Here is a 22,076-nt window from a genome sequence, read left to right as displayed (position 1 = left end):
ACTTTTCAAACCGTTTGCTATGACGACCCCGGTTAGTAAACGTGCGGTTAAATTTGGCTAACAACAACAAACGAGCTACAATAAAACACCTAGCATAAAACGAGGTCCTACCTATGTTCCCCAGGTCCTATGTTCCCTGATCGGGGTTGCTAACAGGAAGTTAGCTAAAAAGGCTTAGCCAAATTCAACCGCACGTTTACTAACTGGGGTCGTCGTAGCAAACGATTGGAAAAGTCTGTCTTACGGTGAGATGAAGTGGCAGAAACAAGTGACACAAAGTGACCACACGAGGCAGCAGTGGACCAGCGGCTCCTCTAATGCATTTGGAAGCAAAAACCGCCATAATCACTTTGTCATGATGCAACATTTGTATTCAGCAGCTGCTTTGGTTTAACAAAATAAAATAAAATAAAATAAACCTCGGCGACTGTGGAGAAGCCAGTGTTATTTAAGTCGGTAAATTAGACGAGCGACACACACATGCGTCTCAGTCTCAGTCGCTGATTTCTGAGGCCAAACGACTTCCTGGGAAAAAAAACACACATACTCTAATTCATTCATGTCATTCAAGAACGTCACTCCTGGAAGTGGTTGAAGGGTCTAAAGCAGAAAAATACCATATGTCATTTACTGCACGAGGAAATGAGAACACCCAGTGGAAAAAATGACAAAGATGATCATTATTTATGTATTATTTTACCAACCACTCAGGAACGCTATGTTTTCATTAGCGTGCGTTTATCTGTGCGTTTTGGGACGCTGGCGATGACCAAACTATGTTCATGGTCAATTTTTGGTAAGATTTTACACACTGATGACGTCACAAAGTCCGAAACTAGCGCGCTAATGTAGTCCATTACTTGTTTGGTACATTAAAACAGGGTAGCAATACATAAATAGGACACTATTGCGTGTACAACAACAACAAAAGAGCTGGCATAAAACACCTAGCATAAAACGGGGTCATAGCTATGTTCCCCGGGTCCTATGTTCTAAGTTAAAAAGGCTTAGCCAAAAATGTATTTTACTGACAACAACCGCACGTTTACTAACCGGGGTCGTCGTAGCAAACGGCTGCGTGACAGAAACACACAAACTCTCATGAAGATTTTACCCACCGATGACATCACAAAGTCCACAACTAGCGTGCTAATGTAGTCCATTACATGTTTAGTACATGAAAACAGCGTAGCAACACACAAATAGGACACTTGTGTGGACAACACCAACAAAAGACAACAGAGCTAGCATAAGATACCTAGCATAAAACTACAGCTTTAAGCTTATCGCAGCCATTTTGATTTGTGAACTCTAGCAAGTATAGTTGAAGAAAAGGCCACATGCCAAACCCCCTATCTGCTAACAGGAAGTTAGCTAAAAAGGTTAAGCCAAAAATGCATTTTACTGACAACAACCGCACGTTTACTAACCGGGGTCGTCGACGCAAACAAGCTAGCTAACAAGCTAGTGACTTGTAAAGCAGCCGTTTTCAGTGAAACCGAATCATTAGAATCAGTTGATGCTAACGTTAGGTTAGCGTTACTCTACGTTAAATCAACATATCGCTATCAATTTGTAGATCTCAGTTTCCTGCTCCTGTGTAACACAGTAACACAGTGAGTTTGTGTCTGATGGGGAATTATTATGGGAACTCAGAGGTTCCATGAACACAAACAGACATTCTTCTTCTTCTTCTTCTTCTTCTTCGTTGCCAAATGGTGGTTTTTGGTTTGGCCTCCACATCAGGGAGCAGATAAAGCAGTGACAGTCCACAGTCGCTGCACTGCAGCAGCTCATCATCCACAGTAGTAATGACCTGATAACATCACAGCTGTTTACCTTAAAGACCTTGATGGGATCCACCCAGTCCGAGTCGGCGTTCTGCCACGGTTTGCGATCGGCCAGGCTCTCTGCGAACACGTCCAGATAGAAGATGGCGTAGTTCTCCGGATCCGGGATCTCGGTGTGGAAGAGTTTCATGATGTTGAGGAACGTCTCCAGAGGACCGCAGATGTATATGACTGAAGAGAGAACAACAACAACAACAACAACAGGTTAATTTTTCTGTACGAAAATACAGTCAAGGTCAAACCGGATTGTTTGATCCCAGAAAGTTAGCTAAAAAGGCTTAGCCAAAAATGCATTTTACTGACAACAACCGCACGTTTACTAACCGGGGTCGTCGTAGTAAACGGCTGCGTGACACAAACACACAAACTATGATGAAGATTTTACCCACTGATGACGTCGCAAAGTCCACAACTAGCACGCTAATGTAGTCCATTACATGTTTAGTACATTAAAACACTAATAGGACACTATTGTGTGTTTATACAACAACAACATCAACAAAAGGCAGAAGAGCTAGCATAAAACTACAGCTTTAAGCTTACCACAGCCATTTTGACGAGTGAACTCTAGCAAGTAGAAAAAAAGTAAAAAAACGTAACTTCCGACTCGTTAATGGGAGTTTATTTACCTCACAGACACACATGCCAAACCCCCTCGCTGCTAACAGGAAGTTAGCTAAAAAGGCTTACCCAAAAATGCATTTTACTGACAACAACCGCACGTTTACTAACCGGGGTTGTAGCAAACGGCTGCGTGACACAAACACACAAAGTGTCATGAAGATTTTACCCACCGATGACATCACAAAGTCCACAACTAGCGTGCTAATGTAGTCCATTACATGTGTAGTACATTAAAACACTAATAGGACACTATTGTGTGTTTATACAACATCAACAAAAGACAGAGGAGCTAGCATAAAACTACAGCTTTAAGCTTACTGCAGCCATTTTGACGAGTGAACCCAGAAAGTAGAAAAAAAAGTAAAAAAAAACTTAACTTCTGACTCGTTAATGGGAGTTTATTTACCTCACAGACACACATGCCAAACCCCCTCGCTGCTAACAGGAAGTTAGCTAAAAAGGCTTAGCCAAAAATGCATTTTACTGACAACAAATGCACGTTTACTAACCGGGGTCGCGAACACACAAACTTGTGACATTTTATGGACCAAACGATTACGAGAACATTAACGTCAGATTAATCGATTATGTAAATATTTACTTAGTTGCGGCTCTATCTTGCACAAGGCCTCACCAGCATGTCGCAGAACCGGGAACCAAACCCATGACCTTCAAGTTAAAAGACGACTCGCTCCACCACCGAGCCACCGTGTGGGCCCACACGTGTTTTAAAAAACATGGATAAACTGACGCTCGTCGTTCATTTACCGGGTCAAAACCGACACAGATATTATGTCAAACTTTGGTCGCGATAGTTGTTGTTTTTGTCGGTCACCAGGAGACTCTGCGTTTGATCGCTAACTCAAAACAGGAGGTGATTCAGCAGCAGCAGATGTGAGGCCCGAGCCAGATCAACATCTGCAGCAGGCGCCGGAGACACGGCTCACGACGCTGGTCTGAGGGGGGGGGAGTCGGCGGGGTTGACGTGACCTGTAACCCTCTTTTTGTAAATATCCTCACATTTGCCGTCAATGGGCTCAGTGTTGAGGCGTTAAAGCTCAGCTGTGACCTGCGAACACTTTCACAACATCCGCGAGCGAGCCGGAAAAAGCCGGGGGCCACGTAGTATTATTATTATTATTATTAGAGATAAGATAAAAGTGTGACGTCGCCGAGTCCAACGCGACTTTGAGGGGAAAAAACGCACTGTGAAATGTATTCAGTGGGATTGATCTCGACGGGTCAATTTACGCCGATTAAAGCCAGAGTTTTTCACCGTCGGCCGATTAACGGTGTTGATACTTTTAAGCACGTGCGACGTCTGCTTCTAATAAACGTCGGGGGCTTTGACGCACTTTATTGTTGGTCCGCAGCAGATGTTTGAATGAAAATAGAGAGCGGGCAGAGAAGGGGGTGAACGTGGAGACGAGGGAACTGATGGAAAACAGGTGACGATATCAGACGTAAACAAATAAAAAACAGAGAGTGTTTTTAATAACGACGGCGAACGTGAACACAAGCAACAAATCAATCAAGACCAGGGTTTTAATGTGTAAAACGTTAATATCTGTGAGAACACCCGCAAGAAAACGCTCTGGTCCTCGGAGAAGGTCCTGAAGTCTGCCATGAGTTATGTTAGAGGAATTCATTTGAATGATCTTCACTGATAAAAACTGAGGAACCAGAGGAACCAAAGGAACCGACCTCAAATCTGAAGATATGTCCTCAAAGATGGACGCCAGTAGTCAATAATTATCTGTCTAATAACCTTCAGGTAGGTAGGTAGGTAGGTAGGTAGGTAGAAAGGTAGGATGTAGGTAGCTACCAAGGTATGTGGAAATGTAGGTAAGTATATCAAATAAGAGGGTTAGGGTAGGTAGAAAAGTTAGTAGGTAGGTAAGTAGAAAGGTGGGATGTAGGTAGGTAGGTAGAAAGTTAGGTAGGTAGCTAGGTAAAATGAAAGTGAAGGTAGGTCGGTAGATACGTAGGTTGATAGGTAGAAAGGTAGGTAGGTAGCTAGCTAGGTAGGTAGATAGGTAGGTAGAAAGGTAGGTAGCTAGGTGGATAGGTCAAATACAAGTGAAGGTAGGTAGGTAGGTAGGTAGGTAGGTAGGTAGGTAGGTAGGTAGGTAGGTAGGTAGGTAGGTAGGTAGCTAGGTAAAATAAAAGTTAGGTAGGTAAGTGGGTCAAATAAAAGTGAAGGTCGGTGGGTAGGTAGGTAGATAGGTAGAAAGGTAGGTATGTAGCTAGCTAGGTAGGTAGATAGGTAGAAAGGTAGGTAGCTAGGTGGATAGGTCAAATACAAGTGTAGGTGTGTAGGTAGGTAGGTAGGTAGGTAAAAAGTTAGGTAGGTAGCTAGGTAAAATAAAGGTTAGGTAGCTAGGTAGGTAGGTAGGTAGGTAGGTAAGTGGGTCAAATAAAAGTGAAGGTAGGTAGGTAGGTAGGTAGGTAGGTAGGTAGGTAGGTAGGTAGGTAGGTAGGTAGGTAGAAATGTAGGTAGGTCAAATAAATGTGAAGGTAGGTAGGTAGATAAGTAGAAAGGTAGGTAGGTAGCTAGGTAAAATAAACGTTAGGTAGGTAGCTAGGTAGGTAGGTAGGTAGATAGAAATTTAGGTAGGTAGGTCAAATAAAAGTGAAGGTAGGTAGGTAGATCGGTAGAAAGGTAGGTAGGTAGCTAGCTAGGTAAGTAGATAGGTAGAAAGGTAGTTAGCTAGGTGGATAGGTCAAATACAAGTGAAGGTAGGTAGGTAGAAAGTTAGGTAGGTAGCTAGGTAAAATAGAAGTTAGGTAGGTAAGTAGGTCAAATAAAAGTGAAGGTAGGTAGGTATAAAACTGAATGTGGCAATGACCAACACTATGTTGACATATAATTTAGCAACATTAGCAACTCGTCCACAACAGCCACTACTCTGGTATCTTCTTCCTTAGTACCTCCAGCACCAGACAACAACACAACAAAACTCCTACTGTCAAGACTTTAAATGTGTCGGTGAGGTTCACAAAACTCTTCAAAGACACTTCAGAGAGCAAACTAAAGGTCTCTCTTCACGTCTGCTGCATGAATACAGAGCTCAGGGCCTTTGTTTCCATTGGTACTGTATGTGGTAGTGAGCGACTGCTGCTGCCAACTCTGAGGCAGTCGTCACTCCCACTGAGCAGACGTTTCCTCACGTCTTACACTAAAAACCCCGACTCTCATCTCCTCCTCCGACGTTGTTCCTCATGCCAGGTCGTCCTTCTTTCTCCTGGAACGCTACCAAAGTAAACGCAGCGCTGCGCCGCTCACTGGAAACAAATGTCATGCTGTGTTGTAGCAGTCGTACGCTAACATGCTAACATACTCGGCACAGCACACGAGATTGTTTGGTACAAGATGGTCCACTTCACAGTTTCCAGGTTTGTTGGTGGTCGTCTGCACAACATCTCACACAGAGCGGTTTGTGTTTTTGATGATTGTCTTTGACCGATGTGAGGGAAAGTCAAGCTAGGAGTTAGCGGTAGGAGGTAGTAATGCAACATTATGGACCAATGACAGTTTGATTTAGCGTGGTCTCGAGTCGCAGTGTTTGTTGACAAGATTTGGGTGAAAATTTGTAAACATTGCTGTTATTTATTATCACAGTCAGAAAAAGTGTAGCTAATTCTTGTCGCAAAACGCTCACACTAGCCCTCACTGTAACCCAGAAACCGTATTCATAACAGGAAGTAGTATGGATCAAGTAGCCACAGTGGCTATTAGAGGTGACGCTAACGTGATGCTCATGTAATGTCTGATGCACTTTGTCCGACAAAAAAACATTTGGGAGAAGATCCTCATCTAAGCCATCTAAGTAGTGTTTATGCGAGACGCCTAAACATGACTCGATCGGCTAGCGCTAGTATATTTGCGTAGCATTTTTTTTTTAATTGGCTTTCTAACGTAAGTGATATCAAAACAACATCTTTAGCAGGATGTATTTACATAATAAGTCAACGAGAAGTGAAGCTTGTTAGCGTTAGCGTTAGCCGGGCAGTAGAGAATTCACTGGCTGTTTACTCCTGTTGCTCTGAGCATTTGCGAGTAAAAAAATAAAAGAGACAACACAACGTGTTTGTTAGCCTGTATTAACACCAGCTAAGCATTTTAAATAAACACCTAAACGTGATGCTAGCGCTCGTATATTTGCGTAGCATTTTTTTGATTGGCTTTCAACTTCTAACGTTAGTGACATCAAAACAACGTCTTTCGCAAGATAACATTTACATAAGAAGTCAACGAGAAGACACAAGCAGATGCTAGTTTTGAATTGACCGAATCACAATTCCATGAAAAGGTGTGAAATTTGTGTCGCTAGCTTCGGTCAATCGAGCTAAAATATTAGAAATTGCGTCAAAAATGGAGATTCTGCCAACATTTCAATGTTGTATAAGAGTTTGAGGACGGGTGGACGTCAAATAATACGTGTGTGGTTCCAGTTTCCTGTGAAGGTTGTTAGCATTAGCATTAGCCGGGCAGTAGAGAATTCACTGGCTGTGTTTACTCCTGTGGCTCTGAGCATAAGCGAGTAAAAAAAAACACACAACGTGAGTAATAAAGACGTGTTTGTTAGCATGTGCTAACACCAGCGTCAGTCTGAGCATTTTAAATTAACTTTATTAGACGATGCGTTTGTTTTGTTATGTAAATTAGGTCGCGTGGACGCTGAGGACGTGGACGCCGCAAATAATCACACACGAGTAAAAGCTAGCGCGGGTGTTTGTGTCGTCACCGTCATGTTTCTTTTGTCTGATGGAGGATTTTTCTACGTCCTCCGACCTGATGATGTTGCTTCTGATGCTTCTGTTGCTTCTGCGGCGGCGGGTGGCGGCTGCTGTTGCATCCTGGGAGTCTTTTCACACGCGGAGACCGCAGTTTCTATAATTACACCGAGGCAGCGTATACCTGAGCTTCATTGTGAGGAGACAACAATACAGACATCTGCAGAGTCCACAGAGACCTGATGGATTATTCCATTCACACGACTGAAATGTTCCCTCGTCTCCGTGTTTGTCATTAACCCACTGAAAAGACACAGTGTACATATATATGTACATATATGTACTTTACTTTACTGCACAAAATTCAAGCACTTTCAAAGACCCGTGACATCCTTTTCAAAAACAACAACAAAAACATGTCATTCACTCGATCATCTTCCTCCACTTTCAAAAACTTTCAAGGATTTCAAGGACCTGTGGGAATCCTTGAAATGACACACCAGTGGAAACATTTACTGAAATATCAACTTAAATTTCTTTCTTCCAATCCAAGCACTTTCAATGACCCGTGTCTATTTAAGGGGGGGGTTTTCCAAAACGTTCAAGGATTTCAAGGACCTGTGGGAAGCCTGGAGGACAGGAGACATTTATAAATATCAACTTTAACAACTTTCTTCCAATCCAAGCACTTTCAGTTACCCGTGTCTATTTAAGGGGGGGATTTTCCAAAACTTTCAAGGATTTCAAGGACCCGTGGGAATCCTTGAAAGGTCACACCAGTGCAGGAGACATTTACCTAAACATATGAACTGGATTTCTTTCTCGCACAGAATTCAAGCTCTTTCAATGACCTGTCTATTCAAGGGGGGGATTTTCAAAAACTTTCAAGGATTTCAAGGACCTATGGGAAGCCCAAACGTCACACCAGTGGCAGGTCTCCTAAATATCAACTTAACATCTTTCTTCTAATCCAAGCACTTTCGATGACCAAGGTCTATTTAAGGGGGCGATTTTCAAAAACTTTCAAGGACTTCAAGGACCTGTGGAAATCCCTGAAAGGACATTCCAGTGACAGGAGATACCTAAAAATACCAACTGGACTTCTTTCTCGCACAAAATTCAAGCACTTTCAATGACTCATGTCATTTTCAAAAACTGTCATTCACTCACTCATCTTCTACCGCTTTCAAAAACTTTCAAGGATTTCAAGGACCCGTGGGAATCCTTGAAAGGACACACCAGTGGCAGGAAAAGGACAAAAACTTTCAAGGATTTTCAAGGGCAAGAGACATTTACTTAAATATCAACTTTATCTACTTTCTTGTAAAAAAAAAAAATCCAAACACTTTCAATGACCAAGGGGCGATTTTCAAAAACTTTCAAGGATTTCAAGGACCTGCGGCAGGAGACATTTACCTAAAAATATCAACTTTAACTTCTTTTCGTCTAATCCAAGCACTTTCAATGACCTGTGTCTATTTAAACGGGGGGATTTTCAAAAACCTTCAAGGATTTCAAGGACCTGTGGGAATCCTTGAAAGAACACCAGTGGCAGAAGAAAATATCAACTGAACTTCCTTCTTGTAAAAAAAAAAAAAAATCCAAGCACTTTCAATGACCTGTGTCTATTTAAGAGGGTGATTTTCAAAAACTTTCAAGGATTTCAAGGACCTGTGAGAATCCTGAAGGGCAGGAAACGGATTTCAAGGACCTGTGGCAGGAGACATTTACCTGAAAATATCAACTTTAACTTCTTTGGTCTAATCCAAGCACTTTCAATGACCTGTATCTATTTAAAGATTGAGTTTCAAAAACCTTCAAGGATTTCAAGGACCCTGCCTGACTTATATAAGAAATAAAACTCAGTCTAAATGAGGGAGCGTAGTGTCATTAAAGTGATAAAAGCACAGATAAATAGATGATTATTTGTATTTGTGTGAATATTAAAGGAACTGAACGGCTTTATTTCTGTTTACCGATGGTTTTATTAGCGTTTCCATGGCAACAGCGTATGGTGATGTGTGGAGAGAGAGCAGCAGCATCTTCATCTGACAGCAGAGAGAAAATATACTCTGCAGAAAAGTCCTTGTCATGTTTCACTCTCCACTCACTCAGCTGTCGGCCGAGTGAGTCACAGCTAACGCTAACGCTAACCGCGGCTACGACAGGCCGGAGGTTAGCTGTGGGGGGGGGGGGGGGGGGGGGGGTCGGGTGAGGCTGGATGCCGAGCCGGGACAAGTCCTGACAAAACCATTAGCTTCAATGACCTCCAGCTTCACTGCTGCAGCTCCATAATTCATCCAGGAGGAGGAGGAGGAGGAGGAGGAGGAGGAGGAGGAGGAGCAGGAGGAGGGATTTGGCAGCTGTTACCTTTCACCTCTTTTTCCACCAACATTTAATTAACCTGTGTTTATTCTGTTACTGTAACAACAAATGTTTTATTCCGTTTCCAGGAAAACAACATGCGACTGAGAGAGAAAGATTTGACTTAAAGGGTTTTAACACTTTAATCAAGCTAAGGCAGCATAGTCTGACTAAGACAAGGCAATCGGACAACTGGACAATCAACAAAAGAGTCACGTGATAAAATATATGTGATATTAAGTCGTAAATTCGCTAAAGACTGTGTTCACGTCTATATCTCAGTGTTTTCCAACAGGAACCTGAAGTTCTCCCTGCACCAAACCTCATAGAGAAAACCAGCAATTTAAGCTCACGGTGACACAGGAGCTGCTGGTCCACTGCTGCCTCGTGTGGTCACTTTGCGTCACTGAGTTAAATCAGAACGACGGATTGTAGATGCCGAATTCTACAAAATAAGACGTCTGAATTATGTGACGGAGGCAGCGGTGGATCGACACCTCCTGTGAACTCCTGTGTCTCTGTGACGTTAAATCCATGCTTTTCTCTATGGGGTTTGGTGCAGGGAGAGTGAGTGCGTTACAAAGACATAAAAAAAGAAACTTCAGTTTTTTTGTAAATATTTCCCTAAAAAAATTGAACAATGAGGCATTTTTTGCTTTTCCTTTGACACAAAATCTGAAAGTTAACAAGGCGTCAGACTACAGGAAATAACATAATCTGAAATATTCATCATCATGGATTTCCTCACGAATCTGCCGATTTATAGACGAGGGAGTCTCTGGATTATTGTTTTTTTTTAATCTTGTCGTGTGGCTGAGAAAGAATTGGGAGAAGCTCTAAAGTTGGGCTTCACAGCATGAATTAGTAAAGACTGAGCAGCAGCAGCTTTAGTAGCAGCAGTAGCTTTAGCAGCAGCAGCTTTAGCAGAAGCAGCTTTAGCAGAAGCAGCTTTAGCACTAGCAGCTTTAGCAGCAGCAGCATTAGCAGAAGCAGCTTTAGTAGAAGCAGCTTTAGCAGCAGCAGCTTTAGCAGAAGCAGCTTTAGCAGAAGCAGCTTTAGCAGAAGCAGAAGCAGCTTTAGCAGCAGCAGCTTTAGCAGAAGCAGCTTTAGCACTAGCAGCTTTAGCAGCAGCAGCTTAAGCACTAGCAGCTTTAGCAGCAGCAGCTTGAGCAGAAGCAGCTTTAGCAGCAGCAGCTTTAGTAGAAGCAGCTTTAGCAGCAGCAGCTTTAGCAGCAGCAGCAGAAACAGCAGCTTTAGCAGCAGCAGCAGCTTTAGCAGCAGCAGCAGCTTTAGCAGCAGCAGCTTTAGCAGCAGCAGCTTTAGCAGAAGCAGCTTTAGCAGAAGCAGCTTTAGCAGAAGCAGCTTTAGCAGAAGCAGCTTTAGCAGAAGCAGCTTTAGCAGAAGCAGCTTTAGCAGAAACAGCAGCTTTAGCATCAGACCCACACATTCCTCTTCAGTCACCCTGAAATAAACAGACGTCTGGCTGCACCTTCACTGATCCTCAGGTTGAATCTGAACTGAGAGAAAACTTCCCTGTGACCTCATTTTCTCACTCTCTAAAAGCTCCAGATTATTTCTGCCTGTTTCTAATCCTGTGCAGTTTGAAGTCATCGCTCCGGCACCAAACTCCATAGAGAAAATCAGTGTTTTTAACAGCAGCTGTTGATCCACTGATCCACTGCTGCCTCCATCACTTCACTGACGTTCACATGTGATGTTTTTTCACTTCTGCGATTCAAATCATTTGTTTGGCTTTAAATAAACGACGCAAAAACTACAAAAATAAGGCAGCAGCTCCTGAGTCCACCACTGTTGCACAGTTCAGGACAATTTCATCACATTTGGTGATTAAAAAACACTGTAAATTAACTTCACTGGTGAGTTTGAGTTCACGGGAGAAACAGGAACGGGAAAAATTCACGTTTAAAGAAAAGTTTGTCGTAAAGTTTTGACAAAATGTTGAAAGACAAATGACTTTGTTTAACATAAAGCGCTAAAAAGTGTCACAATGTAGCAAAAACATGCTACTAATGTTTTACACAATGTTACAAAATGTTTTTTTTTTTTTTTTTATTTGCTCAACTACAGTAAAAAATGACAAACTTTAAAGTTAGACGAATTCTCCAAAAAACTTTAGTTGCATGATAATGTTTTTGCTAGCAAAGACATGCTACAAATGTTTTTGCTAACATCGTTGCAAAAAGAGCGTGAGAAAACTATTTTACTTTACTTATACGATTAAAAATGTTTGCTAACGCTAAACATTTACTGACTTTAGCAAAAAAGTTACAAAATTGTGTGAAGTTTAAAAAAACAAAAAAAAACACTAGCTACACAATTTTTTAACGTTACTAAACTACGGTAAAAGAATGACGAACTTTAGCAACAAGTTAGACGACAAGTTAGACTTAGTTTAGTTACAAAATCATCTAATTTTACAAAAAATCTTGATATTTTTTTTAAAATTTCTAACGTTAAAAATGAACAACACTAGCAAAAAACATGCTAGCGTTGCAAAAAGAGCGTGACAAAATTATTTGACTTTGTTTATATGATAAACATGTTTGCCAACGTTTAAATATGTACAGACTATAGCAAAAAAAAAAACTACAAAATTGTGTGACGTTTAAAAAACAAAAAATAATACATTACTAAAGTAAGGTCAAAAATTACGAACTTTAGCAAAAAGTTAGACGACTTAGTTTAGCTTTACAACATGCTCTAATTTTACAAAAAACTTAAGTTGCACGATTATTTTTTTCTTTTTTACAAAACGTTGATTTCTTAAAAATCGCTAACGCTAAAAACGAACTTTAGCGAAAAAATTTAAATGACTTGTTTTTTTGTTTTTTTTATCATAAAGTGTTTAAAAAATGTCATAATGTTACAAAAACATCACTAATGTTTCCTAAAAGTCGTTTTTTAAATGTTAGGATGAAACACTGTAAAGTCACTTATCAGCGCTTTCTTATCGCGATATGCGATGATATCGTGCGCCACACAAACACGTGACTTTCCCCCACACGTGCATTTCAAACTTTCTAAACTTTGCAAACTTTTTTTTTTAGTTGACAAACTTACTTCTGCCGTTCTCCTTCATGAAGGCGATCAGGTCTTTGTAGTCGTTGACGTCGTTCTCGTACGGCTGCGCCTCCACGGTCACGTTCATCACGTCCTTCAGGTTCAGGTAAATCCCCTCGGACAGGAAGTAGTGCGGACGGTCGTCCTGGCGCAGGTCGTGGAAAATCACCACGGCGCGCGACGTCCAGTTGAAGTGCGTGTGCAGGACGTTGGCGAAGTCTCCCAGCTTGGTGGTGGACGGCCCGCTGCGCACGATCGTGCGGTACTCGTCCCGCTTGTCGAAGCCGTACGCGGGGCCGCCCGCCGTGATCAGCGGCAGCTTCCAGTGGGACGCGAACCGGCCCACGGAGGCGAGCGGGTACACGCAGCCCGGCCCGAAGAAGGCGTCCGGGCGGATGTAGAGCTTGGCGTCCACGGCCACCACCTGCGCGCGGCTCTCGGCGCACGAGCCCGCCGCGGGGTCCTCGGTGCTGTAGTTGAGGATGTTGATGGAGCGGCCGAGCAGCAGCCCGTGCCGCCCGTGCAGGTCCTCGTGCGCCATGAGGATGGCGGGGAAGACGCGCGGCAGAGCCCACGGGTACTTGTGGTGGTTGTCCGGCAGCATCACGGCCACGGTGATGTTCCCGCGGCACCCGGGGAGCAGCAGGAGGAGGAGGCAGCAGGACAGCGCCGCCAGCAGGCAGCATCCCGGCGCGCGCCTGCATCCCATCCCGGCGGAGGAGGAGGAGGAGGAGGAGGAGGAGGAGGAGAGCGGCCACGGAGAGGAGCGCGCGAGGAGCGGAGTGGACACGGAGGAGACACGAGTGGACTCCTCACACACACACAAGTGTCCGTCTGCCTCTCTCTCTCTCTCACTCTCTCTCTCTCTTTCAGGAAAAGTCGAACAAAGTGGGCGCGTGCGTCATCGTGTCCAGCCCCGCGCTTCCATCCGTGCGTAAAATCCACGAAAACCCCCGCACACACACACACGCACACACACACACACAGTGGTGCTGCTTCCCCACAGCGCGTGCCCTGCCTCACTGAGAACATCCATCCACGGACTGAGACTTAAATCACTGCCCACGCGCACACACACACTCACACACACACACACTGTAAGAAATGCTCCTGCAGGAGGCGCTAATAAATCAAGTCGTCAAGCCCTTCAAAATAAGACAAAAACAACCTGCAGATGTTTGTTTGTTTGTTTGTTTACTGCCTCACTTTAAAAATATATATATTTTATTATATTATTTTTTTCTTCTTTAAACAAACTCACATTTTGTCTTAAATTAAAAAAAAAAAACTATGACAGGATGAATTTGAGTGAATGAGTGACATTTTTTACAGTGTGTCTAACTTGGGTCCTGTGACACGGCAGCGAGTCGCCCCCTGGTGGTCACTCAGCAAAAGGTTTTTCAGATTTCAGACTCAAGTCATTGAAGCTAAAAAACTGACCTTTTTTTTACTCCTTTTACATCTTAACTTTTAATCTTAAATTGCGTCCGTCTGGGCTCATTTTAAATGTTTAAAATTAAAAATGCATTCATATAATATAAAATTGTACATTAAAAATGACAAACCCTAGAGAAAAATGACTTCCTGTTGTCAGTAGGTGGCGCTATCACTGGCTTTTTGGAGATTATCGCATCGTTGCTTTGCTAACCTGCGTTCAGATCAATAAGAAGGTGAGGGGGGCGGAGCCTGTGTGGGCTAGCGTGGCTAGTGGGAACACAATAAGTGAACATTTGCTGTCGTTTTCTTTGCTGTAATTCCGGTAAAATCCATCGGATGGAGCCGAAACTCGGTCAAATCGCAGTGTTCGTACATCCCAATGTGGACGCCGAGTTTGGAGAGGTTTCGTGCACGACGCGGCCCTAAAAAGTTAAATAAAATATGATATGTTCTATGAAAACACTGTGTAAACTGTTTGCTGTATAAATAAAGTTATTCTGAACATTATTGTTCACACCAGTCTATAAACACAAACAGACGTGATTGTTTCTTAGTGGATGTTTTTATTTCCATCATCACGTTTGTGTTCACGTTCTCACACTGATACGGTTTTAACTTCACATTCATTAAAGGCCTCGTTTTTAAATCTGATCCCAGTTTGAAAACACAAATAAAAACAGTTCCATTCTCAGTGTTTCACTCATTCACAAGCTAAAAAAACAACAAACCAGAGTCGTTTCATGCGTTTCTTCACTAAGTGCCTTTTGTTTGTTTGTTTGTTGTCGTCGTCGTTTGATTGGTCCAGTTCTTCTTTGGCTCCTCCCTCTTCACGCCTTCAGCCAGTCGAGCAGCTGAGGGACGTAGTATGTGATGATGATGTCGGCGCCTGCGTCAAACACACGGGGGAAAACTTTATTGATCAGATCGTGATTAACACAAACAACAAATGGATTCAGCCAGAAAAATCACACGTTCCTTGTTAATGCTTATCTTCTAGAGCAGGGGTGCTCAAAGACTGGGTCGGGGCCCATTTTGGGTCCCAAAAAAAGTGTTGGGTTTTTTTGCCTTGACAACTTTTTTTGGAAAAAAATTCGATTCGAAATTTTTTAAAGAAATTGAAAAAAAAATGTTGGTGCAAAATTTGACCAAAATTTGACAATTTTTTTGAAAAAAAAAATTTCAGTCCAAAATTTGACCAAAACGTCATACTATAGTATGTGGTCCAAAACTTTTAAAAAAATGTTGAACATTTTTTTTGATCCAAAATTTGACAAATTTAAAAAAAAAAAAATTTAGATCCATAATTTTACCGAAACGTCATACAATACCATGTTGCCAAAATTTGACAATTTTTTCGAAAAAGAAATTTCAGTCCAAAATTTTGCCTTTTTTTTGGTAAAAAAATGTCAAAAATTTGACCACAACCTCATACTATATACTATGTGGTCAAAAATTTGCCATTTTTTTGAAAATAAATTTTGATCCAAAATTTGACAATTTAAAAAACAAATTGTCCAAAATTTGACAAAAAAAAATGTAAAAAACATTTTTTTCAAACATTTTACCAAAATGTCATACTATACCATGTGGTCCAAAATTTGAAAATTTTTCGAAAAAAAAAATCTTCAGTCCAAAATTTGACCAAAACGTCATACTATATTAAACCGATCAAAAAATGTGGCGATTTATTTAGTCATTGCAGGTAAACAGGGCAACTGAACTTGCTGAACTACAGTACAGGTGATCTATCTATGGCCCTGCCCACTTCCTCTGTCTTACCTGCCCTGCGGAATGAGGTCATGGCCTCCATCACGGCCGCCCTCAGGTCAAACGCTCCGGCCTGAGCTCCGTGCCACATCATGGCAAACTCTCCGGACACGTTGTAAACGGCTAACGGATGATTGGGGAACTGAAAGAAACATGTTGTTTTTAACAAACCGATGCTGCAGAGTTAGACGTTCCCATCGTGAGTGACTCACTGACCTTGTCCTTGACCTCTCTCACGATGTCCAGATACGGCAGACCTGGTTTCACCATCAGCATATCCGCGCCTTCTCTCACATCTCGCTCCTGCAGCAGCATTAAAAGAATAGTTTTGTGTTAGCCACTTAGCAAAATGCTCATCTACATCATATTAAGTCTACGATGCCTCAAGATTAGGTTTTACGGAAAAAGCTAACGTTATTACTCTCCCACACCAAACTCCATAGAGAAGATCAGCATTTTTATTTCTTTTCAAAAAAAAAGTCAAATTTTGGAACAAATATATATATATTTTTTTTAATCAAATTTTGGCCAACATAGTATAGTATGACATTTTGTTAACATTTTGGACTAAAAAACATTTTTTTTCCAAAATGTTTTTTTCAAATTTTGGACCAAATTTTTTTTTTCAAATCTTGGACCACATTTTTTTTTTCAAAAAAAATTGTCAAATTTTGGACCAAAAATTGTTTTCAAATTGTTTTTTCAAATTTTGGCCGACATATCGTAGTACGACATTTTGGTCAAATTTTGGACCAATTTTTTTTTTTACATTTTGGACGACATAGTAGAGTATGACGTTTTGGTCAAATTTTGGACCAATTTTTATTTTTATTTTACCGAACCCTAACCCCACACCAAACTCCATAGAGAAAATCAGGGTTTTTATCTCATAGGGACACAGCAGCTGCTGGTCCACTGCTCCCTCGTGTGGTCACTTTGTGTCACTGAGGTGAATCTGAACAAAGCAGTTTAAACACCAAAGTCATAAAATAACACATTTTCACTTATTAACAAAGACAGAAGTGGATCAACAGCTCCTGTGTGCTGTGATGTAAAATCACCGTTTTTCTCTATGGGGTTTGGTGCAGGAGAGTAAAAAGTGACACAAACTTGAATTTTTCAGTTGGAAAAGGCTGTTTAACAGTGAGATAAAAGCAGGAAACACATTCTTATGATATTGTAGACTTCATAAAACCTAATCTGCAGCTTTAATGACTCACCACAGCTCGAATGGCGAGTCCTCTGGCTCCAGGAGGAAGCTGATAGCAGCGTCTGTCTCCAAACGCAGGCTTGGACTGAGCAGCATCTCTGAACAACAACAACCTCAGTCAACTCAAAAACACTCATTTATCAACACCTGAACGTGGAGCACGTACTGACCTGAAGGGACCGTAATAACAGGAGGCAAACTTTGCACTGTAGCTCAACACTGACACCTGCAGGACAACATGCAACACAACAATCCAATGATTCTGTACCTATATACACACACACAGAGATGTTAAAAATGGCCGAATCATCCTCTCAGTACTTCACCTTGTTCCCCAAACCATTAGAAATGAGCGCTTGTTTGATGGCTCCGACTCTTCCATCCATCATGTCAGACGGAGCGATGATGTGGCAGCCTGGACACAACGTAACCATGGCGACGTACATCAAAATGTGCAATATATGGCGGAAAAAGGGGGCTCTTTTAGCAGATATATATTTGTCGTATTTCTGCAGGTAACTCTTGCATTTCTAATGCGAGCGACGCCAAAGTCGGCACAGCACACACTGGTGTCTTTAGTGAGTCACCGGTCAAGTTTGAAGCCTGACGATCGAACCCTTGGACAGTTATGCGAGTAAAAGACGATGTCCTCACTTCATAAACTTAAAATCTTAACTCGCAGCACAAGAAAATGCACCAAATAGTCGAGAAAAAGAGTCCTAAACATCTTCTCTGAGGCCATCGAGACCTTGTTCGATGAACACCCAAATTTCACCAGTTCATCCGCGAGTCCACGTGAACGTTTGTGCCAAATTTGAAAGGATTCCCTCACGACGTTCCTGAGATATCGCGTTCAAATGAACGACGAAGAACAAAAGGTTGTAACAAGTTTCAAGCCATAAACACGACTTTTTGTACGAAACTCGCTCCTGTACGAAACATTACGTGTACATAAAACTCGATAAAAACCATGTTCAGTTCAGGTTTTAAATTAACATTAAAATGGGGGCGAATATGGAGAAGGAAAACTTATAATTACCAGCTCGGGCGTAAGACACCGCGACCTCCGCCAAGCGCAGGCAGCTAGCGTCGTTGTTCAGAGTCCCGTCTTCGTTCAGGATGCCTGAGAAAATAAAAACAAAATAAAAAACTATCTGAAATGATCTGAAACTAACAGAGGAGGTCGATGATGATGGTGATGGTGATGGTGATGATGGTGAGGAGACACTGACCGCAGTGACCGTGAGACGTGTACGGACACAGGCAGACGTCGCAGGCCACCAGCAGCTCCGGGAACGAAGATCTGATCTTCTTCACGGCGAGAACGGCCGGAGTATCGTCGGTGTCTGCGCCTGAACCTCGGTCGTCCTGACGACAAGAGACGGCGGTGAACACAGAGCAGAAGACGGCAGGGAATCGAGACGACCAAATCCCAACCCAACACAATTTCAATTTAAGACGCCCCAATCAAGACTAGACTATCCCAACACAGGAAAACCCAATTCCAACTCAAGGTGACTTAATCCTGACACAAGACGATCAAATCCAAACTCAGGATGATAAATTCCAACTCAAGACGACCCAATCCCAACTAAAAGACGACCCAATCTCAACCCAATTTAAAACGACCCAATCCGACCCTAACTAAAAGACGACCCAATCCCAACTCAAGGCGACCCAATCCCAATTCAATTCAAGACGACCTAATCCCAATTCAACTCAAGATGACCCAATCCCAACTCAAAACGACCCAATCCAAACCCAAATCAAAACCACCCAATCCCAACCCCAACCCAACTATAAGACGGCCCAATCCCAACTCAAAACGACCCAAATCCCAACCCAACTAAAAGACGACCCAATCCCAACTCAACCCAAGACGACCCAATCCCAATTCAATTCAATTCAAGACGACCTAATCCCAATTCAACTCAAGACGACCAAATCCCAACACAAGATGTCCAAATCCGAACGCAAGACAACCAAATCCCAACCCAACACAATCTCAATTTAAGAAAATCCAATCCTAACTCAAGACGACTCAATCCCCACGCAAAAATACTTAATCCCAACAAGATTATGTGTTCCTAAGTGAAGACGACCCACTTCCAAATCCCATGTCATGTTCAAGTTTCTTTTCATCTAAGAAGTAAATTTATCTCCATAATCCACTACTATCGACAGTGAAGCTTCTCGTACCTTGGCAACTTTTGCTGGAACTCCAAAAATCAGGACACATTTCAGGCCGTTGGCCACCAGGGGCAGCAGCAACTCCTCCAGCTTATTCACTCCATATCTGTGTGTGTGAGTCACATCAATATTTAAGAGAAACAGTGAGAAAATTCAGAGGGAAAAAAATCATCCTAACTAATAATTGATCGTAGTTCCCTGAATCTGATCATTCAAATACAAAAAAGAATAAAGAAGTGCTCTAAACTACACTATCATGGCTCATCTTTCATGGTTTATGGGGCCTCAAAAGGTTTAACGGATACTCTTCTTATCTCGGTCCAGGTCCAGTGTTTGGCTCTGACTCCACCCCTGGTCTGACTGTTTTTTATCTGAGGACAACACCCTGAGTGAGTCCACAGCTGCAGCAGCGAGTCATGTGACTCTTCTGTGTTTGAATTTGAATTCTAAACGTGGTTTGTGATGTCTTTCTCACCTGGCCTGTCCTGGCAGGCTGCCGATGGGCTCCACCGCGTCCTCGCTGTCTCTGTGGGAGAGTGGTGAAGACACAGGAGTGAGGTGGAGGAGGTTATGTCAAAAATGTCAAAAACACAGCACTGTGGACTGGAAATGCCGTACGTGATAAAGATGGGGTAGATGAGGTTGTCAGGCCTCAGGTCGGCGGCGCTGCTCTGCCAGGACCGCAGCGTCGGGTGGAAATATCCACTGTGGATGATGGAGTCGGCCGGCGTCTGCATCTTTAGCCCTGATCAGAGAGGAAAGTGAAGTGAAGCAGTGAACAAACACCACTCTCACACTCCAGTGAGCCCCTGTTATAACTGACCAGGCATGCGTGAATGAATGAGTCTCAATCATGTGAACATAATATTAATAAAACAAGCACCTGACATGTTTTCAACTTTCTGGATAATACACATCAGAACGTGTTCAACGGAACTGAACCGTGTTACATTTACATTGCAAATCTGTATTAAATCCAGATAAAATTTAGCCCTGTGGTAGAATGTCCGAGTCCGCACACACATTTTAAATTCCGCTCAAATCCGACGAGTTTTGACAGAGATATGACATTTTGTTTTACAGTTTTGCCCATTTATAATAAATGGGGATATTTTTGAAAAGTTTGGTAGTGATTTGCGACGTCATCAGTGGGTCGATTCTCGCCAAAATTGAATGGGAACATATTTGGGTGATCACCTACACATTGCAAAAAATTCACATTGATTCGTTGCTCAGGAGAAATTTGAGACGTCCTCAAACATGCGCGAATGAATGAATGAATGAATGAATGAATGAATGTCAATCATGTGAACATAATACAATAAATAAGCACCTGAAATATTTTCAACTTTCTGGACATACACATCAGAACTTGTTCAATGGGAATGAACCATGCTACATTTACATTGCCGCCAAATCTGTAATCTGTATTAAATCCAGATGAAACGTAGTCTCTTGGTAGAACGTCCGATCCTACATACACATTTTAAATTCCGTTCAAATCCGACGAGTTTTGACAGAGATATGACATTTTGTTTTACGGTTTTGCCCATTTATAATAAATGGGGAAATTTCTAAAAGTTTGATTGTGATTTGCGACGTCATCAGTGGGTCGATTCTCGCCAAAATTGAATGGGAACATACTTGGGTGGTCACCTACTCATCTCCAAAAATTCACATTGATTCGTTGCTCAGGAGAAATTCACTTATTCAATGGGAATGAACCATGCTACATTTACATTGCCGCCAAATCTGTATTAAATCCAGATGAAACGTAGTCTTGTGGTAGAACGTCCGATCCTGCACACACATTTTAAATTCCGTTCAAATCCGATGAGTTTTGACAGAGATATTGCATTTTGTTTTACCGTTTTGCCCATTTATAATAAATAGGGATATTTATAAGTTTGGTCACGATTTGTGACGTCATCAGTGGGTCGATTTTTGCCAAAATTGAATGGGAACATACTTGGGTGATCACCTACACATCGCGAAAAATTCACTATGATTCGTTGATCAGGAGAAATTTGATACGTCCTCAAACATTTTTCAGCATTTAGTGACATTATACGGACCAAACAAGTCATCAATTAATCCAGGAAATAATCTGAAGGTTAATGGATTAGGAAAATAATAACTAGTAGTAGCCTTGTTTGTTTTAACCCGAGCTTAGAGTTTGTATTACATTATGTTTTGTGAGTGAATAAATGTCAGTAATATTCAAACAAATATATTAGCTACAAAGCTAGCTTCCATGCGACACACACTGTAATTTCAATTTCAATTTAACGACAACTCGTATGTTGACATTTTTCACATGTTTTCACCTCGGCTAAAAGATACGAATACGTCACGAACTTTCAGAATCACAACAACTACGTTGTCACGCGTAAAAGACGAACCCGGAAGACGTGTGTTAACGTGAGAAAAACGCGTATAAAGTGCATAAAAGTGTGTAAAACACAGCGTACTCGCCTGTATGAAGGAAACTGCGACCTCTCCACACTTCACTCACACAGTTTCTCCCTCTTTTCTTTTTCTTTTTCATTAAATCCACTGTTTAAGGTGACGGTAAAGCCGCGCTGACGCCATCTACTGACCGGAGGCCTGAACGACACTCAAAAACGTCTCAAAACGTAATTAATTCACGGTAAATACAGCATTTAAACCTTTATTTTTTAGTAATAGTAAATCAAAAAACAATTATTTACGTCACAATTCCAATATATGACGTGTTTACATATAAATTCCAAAATATACAAGTTGTTATCGGCCACCGTACACTCTAGGTCCCGTCTTCTCGCGAGATTTCCCCC

At 42.0% G+C, this 22,076-nt stretch overlaps 2 protein-coding genes across 2 annotated transcripts in view; both read right to left on the bottom strand.

Annotated features, from left to right (window-relative positions):
• Positions 1-13,365, bottom strand: part of npr2 (natriuretic peptide receptor 2) — a gene marked incomplete at its 5' end in the record, with an annotated part of 73,388 nt that extends 60,023 nt beyond the window's left edge. Inside the window, 2 exons of the mRNA XM_083895453.1 lie at positions 1,840-2,021; positions 12,657-13,365. Of these exons, the coding sequence (XP_083751579.1) occupies positions 1,840-2,021; positions 12,657-13,365 (891 nt within the window). The remainder of the gene's footprint in view (positions 1-1,839; positions 2,022-12,656) is intronic.
• Positions 13,366-14,642: 1,277 nt separating this feature from the next.
• alad (aminolevulinate dehydratase) lies at positions 14,643-21,777 on the bottom strand. The gene is made up of 12 exons (XM_083888267.1): positions 21,736-21,777; positions 19,879-20,005; positions 19,736-19,786; positions 19,270-19,366; positions 18,303-18,438; positions 18,110-18,193; positions 17,397-17,485; positions 17,241-17,296; positions 17,081-17,168; positions 16,077-16,163; positions 15,873-16,002; positions 14,643-14,979 (listed from the first exon to the last, which is right to left on the bottom strand). The coding sequence occupies exons 2-12, from the start codon at positions 19,995-19,997 to the stop codon at positions 14,921-14,923; spliced, it is 996 nt and encodes a 331-aa protein (XP_083744393.1). The 5' UTR covers positions 19,998-20,005; positions 21,736-21,777; the 3' UTR covers positions 14,643-14,920.
• Between the last annotated feature and the right edge of the window lie 299 nt (positions 21,778-22,076).

Source organism: Microchirus variegatus (assembly GCF_963457635.1).
Source record: "Microchirus variegatus genome assembly, chromosome: 1".
Classification (NCBI taxonomy): domain Eukaryota; kingdom Metazoa; phylum Chordata; class Actinopteri; order Pleuronectiformes; family Soleidae; genus Microchirus; species Microchirus variegatus.
Note: the sequence above shows the minus strand (reverse complement) of the source record. Positions and strands in the feature narration are given on the sequence as shown.